A 13,230-nucleotide genomic window follows, 5' to 3' on the forward strand; every position below is an offset into this window, starting at 1 on the left:
TGAGGCCGCGTCCCACATACAGCAACTAGAAGGATGTGCAACTATGACGTACAACTATCTACTGGGGCTTTGGGGAAAAAAAGGAGGAGGATTGGCAATAGGTGTTAGCTCAGAGCTGGTCTTCCTCAGCAAAAAAAGAGGAGGATTAGCACGGATGTTAGCTCAGGGCTGATCTTCCTCACAAAAAAAAAAAAAATTCCCAAAATAAACAGAGTGGGTGGGTATTTGAGATTTTTTTTTTTTTAATCTTCATCCTCCCCAAATAAGCAATTCCAACATATTCCTAGTCAGAACTATTTCAAAGTATTTCCTAGGAAATTTGAGAACCCAACATTTTGAATATGTCAGGGAGAGTTCTGAGGATAAGAGAGTATATTGAGAAATGTTGGAATCATCTGTACATAATTTGTCATTTCTGAATCTGGATCCACAGTTTTCTCATCTGTAAAATAAAGTGCTTGAACAGAAAAAATAATCTATTTCTAATAGTGCCTTCCAGTATTGATTCTTGTGACTAAGTCATGATTTTCTTTTATAAATAACAAAATAAAAACTAAATGTGTTGAAAGTATATTTTTTTAAACTGTGAGGGGCTTTTTTGCTTTTGTTTTTTTAATCTGGTAAGGACCTTGAAGATATTTTCATAAACAAGCCAGCCATTTTATACCTGAATAAAACTGTTTAGTAGCTTCTGCAGAAAACACAGTATAAATGATGAAATCTCTGATTTAACGTGAAATAATATTTTCCAACTTAAATTTTGCTAGTTTTACTTCAAATCCAAACTTCTGCTTTCAATTACATGGCTATTTTATCATCTGAATATTTTTTCTAGTTTATGTGTATCGAAATTAATCTTGCTTCCTTTCCATATGGAAAAACACATATCTTACCATCATCTTTTTACATATTTCATTTTTCAAAAAACCTTCTCGAATGGCAAATGTTCATGGCTGTTCTAAATTAATGACTCTCTTTTTAATGGACCTTCTCTAATGTTTAAATGTGTGTTTCTTTAATTCTGCAACTGCATTTGTAAAGGTAAGAACTGTCAAAACAGAATTAGTCTGATGCTGAGATAAATTCTTCCACTTTGGCAAACATTTCCATTTTATTTTAAGCAGGAAGTTTTAAGTGTCCTTATATAGTGCTAAAAAATGACATTTCATAGGCCCTTTTCTATGATAGTTTACAAACACCAGGAAGAAATACTCTAAAATGTTAATACTGTTTATCTCTGAGTGGTGGTATCACAAGCCATTTTATTTTGTACATTTCCCAAAAAGTACTGTTACTTTGGTAATCGGATAGTATTTCAAAATTAAATTTTAAATAGCTTATAAAGTGTGGGACATCCACACAGTCCACTTCTACAGAAGATATGTTAAATGCTTTTTCTCTCTTGACAAGCTTCTGCTTTAACAGGAAAAATGATTTGACCAGGTGTCTGTTAGGTAGGATGAAGACAAAACATTTACTTTCCAGGCCCTTCTCTTAATTTGGGCTTTTGAGAAAATCCAAGAAATGAGTGTGAACTTAATTGCAGGGACTCTTACAGCAGTAAACTTTCTGGGAGGGGCTAGGGTAACACCTTTCATTACAGCTATCGGCAGAATAGCAAAAGACTTTCAGGTTTACCAATGTTTTCAGAGACTTGTTAGCATTCTCCTCTGTCATTATTTCAGAACAATTCCATTTAGAAAGAAAGGCAATTGTAAACCGTTCTATTTCAAGCCCATAAAAACCAGAACTGGGATGAAAGGCAAAGCCTTGACCTTTCTATTTTAGACTTTCATCTGTGGAGCTAAGCCATCTGCTTTCTCTCCCCTACTCCATCTACTTAATGGACTGAAAATACCACACCTAATTGCAATTTTATCAAACCAGCCTGACTCTTTCACTTGAACGAATTATGACTTTTTCAGGCGTCTTTCACCTGAAGTCTCGCTCGTAAAATTTTGCTTACCCTTCCCTCCCAATTTCTTCCCACCTTCCTCAACTGTGCGTTATCAAATATCTTTAAACCAAGATATTAGCCTCCTGTGTATTAAGCCATCTAAAGAGCTCTTCACTTTCAACACTGAGCGGCTGACGGAAAAATCGACTCCAATCTCTCCTCATGTGGATATGGGGCCGGTATTATCATCATTGTTGCCGTTACGCAGGAGGCACCTCGAAGCACAGCCTAGAAAGGAGTCTCTCTGCCGCCAAACAACAGGGGACTCAGACTGGGAAACGGCAGACCCCGGAGGAAACCTCTGGGAGGAAGAAGCCAGCTGGGAAGAAGAGGGAGCTCTCAAGACTGGAAGGAAAGACCTTCCGAGGCACAAAAGGGGAAAGGGTGTGTGAAGCGGAGCAAGAAGTGGCGGCCGAGGGGAAGCGGGAGCAAGGGGCCGGGCCCGGCGGGAGGGCGCGGGGGGCCGAGGCGGGCGTGGGCAGCTCGCAGCCATCCGCCCGAGTCCGAGCAGCCGGGGCGCTTTCAGCGGCGCCAGACGCGGGTGCAGGGGAAGAGCCGAAAAGAGAGCAGTCTGAGGGGCCGAGGGAGCCGCGTCGCGGCCGGCGCGGCGGGGAAGCGGGCCCACCCCCACCCGAGCCCCGCTACTTAACTATTTGTAGAGCTGCTGCAGGCACAGGTCCAGGCTCTCGCCCTCCACCTCCTCGAGGGTGATGCGCTCCGACAGCGGCCGCGGGAGCGGGGGCAGCGGCGGCAGCTGGGGCTGCGGCGGCGGCACGGCCGACTGCCCCCGGGCTGCCGCCGCCTCCTCCTCCTCGCCCTCCGCCGCCGCTACCGCCTCCTCTTCCACCGCCTCCTCCTCGGGCTCGGGGTCTTGCTCCTGCTCTGGCTCCCCCTCCTCTGTCGCGGCTACCGTGGCCGCCTCCTCCGCGAGCTCCTCCACCGAAGCCTCGGCCGCCTCAGCCGCTACCAGTTCGGGCTCGGGCTCCGACTCAGGTTCGGGTTCCGGCTCGGGCTCGCCGCCGCCGCACGGTCCGCGAAACTCGCCCAGGAATAGCTCCAGGAAGCGCCGGTAAGTTTTCTCCTCAGGGATGCAGCCGGCCATCGCTGCTCATGCCCGGGGCCGACCGGGAAGTGGGTCGGGGAAAGCCCAGGAAGGGGTGGAGGCTGCCCTCGAGCCTCGGGCTCCCGCAAGGGCGGTTAACGGCCGCACCGGCACGACTGATCAGCACTAGGTTGCCTGGAGAGGGCTCCCGCAGGCGTGCGCGCCACCGAGCACGGACGTGCGCGGGCCGGGGGCGGGGGCGGAGCGCGCAGCCCCTTTCGGGTCTGGAGGGAAAGTTGGTGGCGGGCGCGCGCGCAGGGTCCAGCGGCGGCCCACCCTCTAGCCCTACTGAGAGCTCAGCCCGCGCTGCCTGGAGACTGTCGCTATGGCAACCGGCTCTAATTAAGAATTTCAGGGTCCCTCCCGTCGAGTCCGCGGTCGAAAGGACACTCGACTCTTCCGCTCTCCAACTGAATATCTTTATTGTATGGATGTCCTACCCTCAAGTGGGTAAGAATGAACTAAGACATCTCCAAGTCTAGCTGTTGGTTCCCGCTTATATTGGATTTACCTGTTTTCCTTATCTGTTCCTGTCTTGCCTTATTTAGCCTCCTTATCTATTGAAAGATACTACACTGTGAACACCTTTTGTTGTTGAGAACACTCATTCAGTAAGCAGTTTGGGGAGAGGGGCATCAAACACATACCAAGTGGTAGTTTCCTTTGCATACGTTCTCTCATTTGATTCTGTCAAGAAAGTGGTGTTATCCTCATTTCTCAAAAAGAAGAAACAGTATTAAGATTAAACACTTTACCTGCTTTAAGGTGTCAAAGCTACTAACCATGGCATTGGAATTAGAACCCAGGTTGTCAGCCTCCAAAGCCTTCTAGACCTTTTTTCCTTTACTCTTCTCTGCCTCTGAAGAGTCAACATTGCAATATGTCTTTAAAGCCTTATTTTTATAGGGCTTTATAGTTTACAAGTTGTTTTTATCCCTTTAGTTCTTACAACAGTGCCTTAAGACAGAGGACATTACCACTATGATTCCATTTTATTGATGAGGAAACTGAGCCTTAAAGACATTGTGACTTTGCTCAAGGTCACACACAAGTGATGCAACAAGGACTAAATCAGGTCTTTTCACTGCAAAGCCATTAGTTTTCCAGCACACCAAAACACTTCTCTTTACTCTCTGCATAATACATATTATACTTTATTACATAATATGTATTTTTCCTACATTTTGTTTGCTCTTCTTACCCATCCCCCCAAGCCTCTTTTCTTTCTTTTTTAGATTGAAACTGAAACGACTTTAAATGATTCTAATTTTCTTACCAAACTACACACAAACCTATTATTTTCAAGCCTTACTGAGGGGGGTGGAAGAGGCAGAAGCTGTGTTGTTAAACAGCTGTACAGATGATAGCATCATTACTGCATACTGCCATGTCCATGGCAACATATAATTCAGCAAAAACATAGTGATCTTTCTCTACTTTGAAAAACATGTTCACAAAAATGATCCACCCCATCCTCTCCATTTATTGTTTCTGGGTTTCAGTTGGATTTAGGGTCTTAAATACCATTTCTAGTCAGTTATTAATGGCAGAAGAAGGAGTCTCCCTGCTAACTGTTTTCATATAATACTGTATTCTAAATCCCTGACCTGATACTGTTATTTTAAGATTAAGTAAGTTGAGCTCACTAATGTACATTATGGCATCACATAAAATAGACGTTCATTCTCTCTCCTAGCTTGAGATTAAATAATACATGATAGAAAGTATATTGTGAGTAATGCACATGAGTCCTCTATTACTATTTATTTTTGTCTCAAAGGTAAATGGGAAGATCCAATAAATAACTCTGTTTCCAGACAAGCTAAATGTATTTATACGTGTTTTGTTTAAAACATCACCAGTGTAGAGCAACTTTTCTATGAGATGCCAAGAAACTCTTTAAACTCCTCATTTGCCTTTGTTTTCAATCCACCTGTTCATTTCCATTTCAGAATGTCTAGAAAAGACTGACGAAACTTTTAAGACTACAAACTGAAATATCCACAATTTTACATTCCAACAGCTATTTAATATCTCAGAATTTGACATGATGACATTTAAGTTCAAGAGTACAGAGCTGTCAACTGTAACAATTCATATCAAGCTACACCTTCCTACTTTGTAATGTAGTTGCCTCCCTCATCTGGGTGACATTTATTTGTGACATTAATTTATGACTCAACCCACATATCAAAAGGAAGTGTTATATGTTGGGGAAACATTACTACTAGGAGTAAAAGGAAAAGCCCACACCTCTATATTACTATAAATGAGAGGTGTTTGCTTATATTAATAAAGATATTTCTTCACATAAGATCAATATGGATCTTATTGCATCCATTTGACACAGTAGCTTTGCCAGAAGGTTGCTGAGAGCAGTGCTGGGATCTCGGAGCAGCTGTAGGATGATTTTGCCATTGTCAAGAAGTCTTTTTAGTCATTATTTTGCATTGCTTTACTTTCCTTTTTCAGTTCCTCTCCTCTTATACTTCCCTATCTACTTTCTTACTATCAAAAAATATGGAGCTATGAAAAGCATATGCATCAAGGGTATTTAAATTTTTTTTGAGTTTTTTTTCCATAAGAATTGTTTTTCCTCGGGGCCGGCCCGGTGGCGCAAATGGTTAAGTGCATGCGCTCCTCTGCGGCGGCCTGGGGTTCGCCGGTTCAGATCCCAGGTGCGCACCAATGCACTGCTTGTCAGGCCATGCTGTGCTGGCGTCCCATATAAAGTGGAGGAAGATGGGCATGGATGTTAGCCCAGAGCCAGTCTTCCTCAACAAAAAGAGGAGGATTGGCAGATGTTAGCTCAGGGCCAATCTTCCTCACAAAAAAAAAAAAAAGAATTGTTTTTCCTCTAACCCTTAGCTCTTTGGAGGAAATGCACAATGTCCTTTCCTGGACATTTATGGTAATGAAATTTATAAGGTTAAAAAGAATTGTTGAGTTTAGCAGTTTCTTATCATATGACCCAGCAATTCCTCTCCCAGATATTTACCCACAAGAAATGAAAACATGTCCACCAAACACACACACACACCACAAAAAACCTTGTATGTAAATGTTTGCAATAGCTTTATTCATAATAGCTCAAACTTGGAAATAACCCAGATGTCCATCAATAGGTGAATAGATAAATTGTGATGTAGTTCTACAATGGAAGTAGTAACTCAGCAATAAAAAGAAATGCATTACTGATAAACCAACAACATGGATGAATTTCAAAAACATGCTGAGTAAAAAAACTCCAGGCACAAAAGAGCACATACTATATGATTCCACTTATATGAAATTCTAGAACAGGCAAAACGAATCTGTAGTAACAGAAAGCAGATTAGTCGTTGCCTGGGGCTGAGATTGGGTGGGGGATTCATGGCGATGGAGTAAGAGGAAACTTGGTGGGATGATTAAAGTGTTCTGGGCCGGCCTCGTGGCTTAGCGGTTAGGTGCATGCGCTCCGCTGCTGGCGACCCGGGCCCGGATCCCGGGCGTGCACCGAAACACCGCTTCTCCGGCCATGCTGAGGCCAAGTCCCACATACAGCAACTAGAAGGATGTGCAACTATGACATACAACTATCTACTGGGGCTTTGGGGGGAAAAATAAATAAATAAAATTAAAAATAAAGTGTTCTATATCTTAACTAGTGGTTACATAGGTGTATCCATCTGTCAAAAATTATCAATGTGTGCATTTTAAATAAGTGTATTGTATGTGAATTATACCTCAGTAAAGTTGATTTTAAAAGTTAAAAATAATTGATTACCTTGTCAGTACTTGTCCTTTTTGGCTCTCATATCCATTCCTTCTCTCCTTTGCTATGCTCTGTGTTGTAGGGGGGCTGACACTTTCAGGATATATCCACCAAATTCCTTGACAGCTGACTTCCAGCTGGGATTTGCCCAGTGGGAGGCATTTTCAGGAAATTGGAAGGTGGGAGGAAAGGAGAAAAGCCAGGATATTTCTTCTCTGTTCCCTACCTCAGTCCTAATGACTGCTGCATCTCCTTTGTAGCTCTCCTCCCTCTGAACATGTCCACTGGGATTCCAGCTTTTGCCTCTGACACCAGCCCCTGAGCTCCAGAAACATCATCTTCTTCCATTTGTCCTAGAGATGGTAATGGGTTCCAGCTTCCTCATCTTGCCTGCTATGGACTGAATATTTGTGTTCTCTCAATATTCATATGCTGAAATCATAACCACAAGGTGATGGTATTAGGAGGTGGGTCCTTTGGGAGGTGATTAGGTCATGAGGGCAAAACTCGCATGGATGGGATTACTGCCCTTAAAGAGGAAGTCCATGGGGCCAGTCCGGTGGCATAATGGTTAAGTTTGCAGCTCTGCTTTGGCGGCCCCCAGTGTTCACAGGTTTGGATCCCAGGAGCAGACCTACACACCACTCATCAAACCATGCTGTGGTGGCATCCCATATACAAAATATAGGAAAATGGGCACAGATGTTAGCTCAGGGACAATCTTCCTCAGCTAAAAGAGGAAGATTGGCAATGGATGTTAGCTCAGGGCCGATCTTCCTCACCAAAAAAAAAAAAGAAGAAGAAGAAGAAGTCCAAGAGAGACCCCTCCCTGCTTACGTCATATGAGGACTCAGTAAAAAGACAGCTGTCTGTGAGCCACACACTGAATCTCCCAAAGCCCTGATCTTGGACCTCCCAGCCTTCAGAACTGTGAGAAATAAATTTCTATTTTTTATAAGCCACCCAGTTTACAGTATTTTTGTTATAGCAGCCCAAACGGACTGCCTCACCTTCCCTTTTGGCTTTCTAACTCTTCTATCACTTGTGTAATACTTCCCTATATTCTATTCCCTGTTTTCTTAACTGGATCTTGATTGATACAACAACAAATAGTACTTTAAAGAACTATAAAACGAATTATATATATAAAAGAACTATGACTGGATTAGCTGACATTAAAGCAAGTTTAGGTCTTTGAAGGTGCTACTGGAACACTGAGCTTACTTGAAGTTAGCAGTAAATGATTTCCTAGAAATAAAAGTTATCAATAGGTTGCCTGGGGTTCAAGGGGAGGGAGGGAAGGATGAATAGGTAGAATACAGGAGATTTTAAGGCAACAAAAACTATGTAATGATGGATACATGTCATTAAACATTTGTCAAAACCCATAGGATGTGCATCACAAAGAGTGAACCCTAATGTAAACTATGGACTTTAGTTAATAATAATGTATCGATATTGGTTCATCAATTTTAACAAATGTACTTCACTAATGTAAGATGTTAATAACTGGGAAAACTCTGTGTAGGGGGAAGAGGGCATAGCTATAGAAACTCTGTCCTTTCCACTCATTTTTTTGGTAAATCTAAAACTGCTCTAAAAAAATAAAGTCTTATTAATTTAAAAAGTTAATAAAATATTTGCTATATGGTGAATAATTGGTGTTTGTAACTAAGAAAAATCTATTAACCTCTCAGTTTATCTCCAGTTAATATTTGCTTGGTTATGCAAGTCTAGAATATTCTGTCTATCCTAAAGTATGCCTGTTTTATATCTTTATAGGCAAAAATAGAAATACTATGTCCAAAAAAAAGCCTCAATTTTGTTATTGCTATTTGTAAAAAATTATTGAATCTGACACCATATCTCAAATGATAAAACATACTTTATGGGCCGGCTCCGTGGCTTAGCAGTTAGGTGCGTGCGCTCTGATGCTGGCGGCCGGGGTTCGGATCCCGGGCACGCCCCAAGGCACACTTCTCCGTCCAACCCGAGGCCGAGTCCCATGTACAGCAACTAGAAGGATGTGAACCTATGACATACAACTATCTACTGGGGCTTTGGGGGGAAAAAATGAATAAATAAAAATCTTTAAAAAAAAAAAAACATACTTTAAGTTTACATAAAATATTGACATTTTATATTTTGAGAAAGTGTAATAACAATGAAGCGTATATACCTCTCTCTCAGATCTAGTCCCTAGGCAAATGTTTAAGGCTAAGCCTAATGACGAATGTTAAATTGCAAATATAAAAATGTGTACTTCTTTCATATTTTAAAAATTGAATGGAACGATAATATGTAAGTACTTCTTAAGATACTAATTTGATTTTGTTGTCAAACTGACTAGTAGGGAACAACAGAATACCTTACAACTGAAAAAACTGAGCATACAGAAATGTTTTCAAATAAGAACTTCTTCCTCTTTTCTCCTCAATATACTACCCTAGCTACATCTTCTACACCCTACATCAATAATATAATTTTAAAATCATCTCCACTTGCTGCCAAAAATATTACAGCTATATTAATTTTTCTTCCTTTTCTCTTGCTGGCTAATATGGTCATATTGCAGCAACAGTCCAAAGCTGTCAAAATTAAAATTCACATCAGGTAATAACAGGCCCACATGCACTATTTTCATCAGTTTTAAAAAGCAAAGAAGTCCCCAAAACAGGTTCTAACTTTTTTTCTTAATGTTTTAACTATTAATGATAACAATCTTTGTTTTTATCTAGCATAGTTCTTTGAAGAACCAAAATTATTTTTGAACTTATTATGACATTATGAAAGAGGAAGAGGGCAGGGGTTGATGGTAATTTCTAATGAAGGTACTATAAATGGCTAATGTGGTATATTCCTTCTATAATGAATGGTTCCTCTAAAATGAATTGACTATTTAAAAAAATCCACTTCAATATCTTGCTACTAGTTTTCACTTTACAAAAACCAAAAAGTGCTTTATGATGGTAAAAAATCTACATTATCATCATTGAATTTTTAATTCCCTCTATATATTTACTTACAATAAATACATGCAAGAATTGAGAGTGATATTGATCATGTTCTATTTTAGTCAGCAGATGCTTATTCCCCACTCTGGAGCATTCATCAAAAAATCTAACTGCTTTTTAAAATGAAAATGAAACCGGCAACTAAATATGAAAACTCTTCACAAAGGTGTCTTCTATGCTCACTTTATTCTTAGTTGAGTGTGGAGCTGATGGAATTGAGCCACAATGACATTTGTGACTAGAAGGGAAGATGGAAATGATTCCATTAACCTAGAGTGCTGTAACATATGGTAATCATAGGTGGTAGAATAGCTGTGTTGGACAAGGGTAGAAGCAAGCCATGTGGCACAGACATTATCAATTACCACACATGGTAACCATGCTGACACAATGTATCTTCTCCAGAAAGGAAATGATTTGGGCATATGAAGCAGTTTGCTGCCTTATGAAAGAGTGATCTATAAATGACATATCTGGCACCAATACAGCACACGTGGTTTCCAGTAATTCTGCAAGTTGAGGACTATTAAGATTTGATGAACCTCCATATACCTAAATAACTGTACAATACATTGCAGTTATTTGCACAAAGGCAGCAAATCAAAATATCTATGCAAAATAAACTTGGGTCCTTCACATATAAAACTATTTTTAAATTGTCACATAGAATCCTGGAATTCTGTATCTCTGGAAAGAGTAATTTCATGACTCTTTAAGGTATAAAACCTATGGACATGGGCAAAAGTTCAAAGTTAGATCTAAGCTGTACTGGGAGATGGAATTACAATTATTTGTTTCAAGTATTGGCAAAAATATTGAATCTGAAAGAAACATGAAAACTGTGTTTTAAGAAAATTTAATATACAAACATTCTTTTAGATGAGTGCAGGGTGGATTGAAGAAGAGAGACTGAAGGCTGAAAGATCAGTTGGACAATGGGAGATAATGAGAGTATAGAAGAGAATGGTGTCAGTGGGAATGAGGATGAACAGAAGAAACAAAAAGACACTAAAAGACACTGTACAGGAAGATCTGAAACTCTAAGAAGATAGCTGAAGATACAACTTGGGAAGAGCCAGCAACCCACCCAGAGAGGCTCTCAAGTGGCTATTCTTGCTATCTGTTGCTGCATAACAAAGTACCTCAAAACTTAAGGGCTAAAATGAAAACCACTTTACTATATTTCACAGCTCTGTAGGTTGACTGGGCTTAGGTGGTTCTCACTTGCAGGTCTCATGAGGCTGCGGTCAGATAGCAGTTGCTTGGGGATAGTCATCTGAAGGCTCAACTAGGCTAGATGTCCAAGAGACTCATTCACATTATACATTTTTTCATTTATATTGAAAAAAAATGAGTGGAAAAATGACTAATATGTAAATTGTTTTCAAGATATTAATTTGCGTTGCCAAACTGGCAGTTGAGGCTGGCTGTTGACTGGGAGCTCAACTCGGGCTGTCAACTGTAATGCCTACACATAACGTATCCAATATGATGGCCTTAGGCTAATCAGACGTCTTACATGGAGGGTTAGGGTTCCAAGAGTGAGTGCTCCAGTGAATAAGACAGAAGGTGCATAGCCTTTTATGACCTGGTGTCATAAGTCAATAGCATTACTTCTGTAGTACTCTATTGGTCAAAGCAGTAATAGGCCCATTCAGATTCAAGAGAAGGAGACATGATACACTCTACCTTCTGATGGCAGGAGTGTCAAAGAATTAATTTTAAACTACCATAGTGACATTTACCTGCATGAATTTATGACAAAGATTAGCAATTTGAACTTGGCGGCTCAGAAATTTCAGTGTTCCATAATCTGTGTCCTTCAAAGGATGAATGGATAAAGAAGTTGTGATATATATATATATGCTAAGTGAAATAAGTCAGACAGAGAAAGACAAATACAGTACTGTATGATCTCACTTATATGTGGAATCTAAAAAACAAACTCAGAAAAAGAGATTAGATTTGTGGTTACCAGAGGCGGGGGTGGGAGTAGTGGGGGAGGAGGAATTGGAGAAAGGTAGCCAAAAGGCACAAACTTCCAGTTACAAGATAAATAAGTACTAGGGATGTAATGTACAGTATAATGACTATAGGTAACACTGCTGTATGATATATATGAAAGTTATTAGAGTAAATCCTGTGTTCTCATCACAAGAAAAAATTTTTTTCTTTTTTGCTTTTACTTTTTTTTTAAAGATTTTATTTATTTATTTATTTATTTCCATTATTTACAACTGAAGAATCCTAACTAATAGATGTAACTTCTCTGAAGATAAAAATACCTCCCCTCAACAAAATTACTGAATGGGCTATTTATGATAATACATGTAAAGGAGTTAGCACAGTCCCCGGTATGTGGTAATCATGCAATAAATGTTAGCTACTATTAGTAAGAGGTCTTGAAGACTTCATAGTTTAATTCCGAAAGCAAACATTTCTTTAATTCCCAAGTCTTTAGAGTACAACTTGCTGACACTTGAGTGTACTTCTTATAAAATCAGTAATTTGGCAACTGATTAGTCATTATGAAAGTAAGTCTTTGAGAAAAGTTCTGACATTAAGAGAAACGAAATAGAGGGGTGGCCCCATGGCATAGCGGTTAAGTGTGCACGTTCTGCTGCTGGCGGCACAGGTTCGGATCCCTCGTGCGCACCGACGCACCGCCTGTCAAGCCGTGCTGTGGCGGCGTCCCATATAAAGTGGAGGAAGATGGGCACAGATGTTAACCCAGGGCCAGTCTTCTTCAGCAAAAAGAAGAGGATTGGCATGGATGTTAGCTCAGGGCTGATCTTCCTCACACAAAAAAAAAGAGAAACGAAATAGAAAAAGAAAATCAATTTGGGGAAAAATGGGTTTGGTTCTATATATGTCAAATACTTGATAGAACTATGACATTGTGAATTAAAAATGGACTGCAGTGGGTTTGGAGCATGGGTGACAGAGCTTAATATTTTTATTTGGGACACAAAAAAGGATTAACATGACAAGTGAAATAAGGAACTAGGATGATTCTTTCAAGGTTAGAGAGAAAAGTGGACATCCAAAGGGATTCTTTCATTATAAACAGAAGCCAATCTGGCTGATTTGAACAAAAAAAATGAAGATTTGTTAAAAATAATCAAGAAACCCCAAAATTCACAAAAATGCATTAACTGTAATACTACTATATTCCACTAAGTGTCCTCTACAGAACTTGCCTTTAGAGTTTAGCTGATATAGGATAGACTACCTTGGCATTTTTCATATAACTGCCTTCTGAGATATCACTTAGTGCACTTTAATGAGAGACCTTCAGTCAAATTCAAGACTCAAGGCCATGGCTAACATCTAAATAAATTCCAGATGGAGAGATTTAAATGTAAAATATCACTTGTTGAAAGTTCTATAGGAAAAAATGGGA

General features: G+C 40.2%; 1 protein-coding gene across 1 annotated transcript in view; it reads right to left on the reverse strand.

Annotated features, from left to right (window-relative positions):
• The window catches only part of PPM1E (protein phosphatase, Mg2+/Mn2+ dependent 1E), a 192,080-nt gene extending 188,939 nt beyond the window's left edge, over positions 1 to 3,141 (reverse strand). Inside the window, exon 1 of the mRNA XM_058560541.1 lies at positions 2,608 to 3,141. Coding sequence (XP_058416524.1) covers positions 2,608 to 3,059 — 452 coding nt within the window. The 5' untranslated portion in view covers positions 3,060 to 3,141. The remainder of the gene's footprint in view (positions 1 to 2,607) is intronic.
• Positions 3,142 to 13,230: the final 10,089 nt, after the last annotated feature.

The sequence above is a fragment of the Diceros bicornis genome, chromosome 18 (assembly GCF_020826845.1).
Source record: "Diceros bicornis minor isolate mBicDic1 chromosome 18, mDicBic1.mat.cur, whole genome shotgun sequence".
Classification (NCBI taxonomy): Eukaryota; Metazoa; Chordata; class Mammalia; order Perissodactyla; family Rhinocerotidae; genus Diceros; species Diceros bicornis.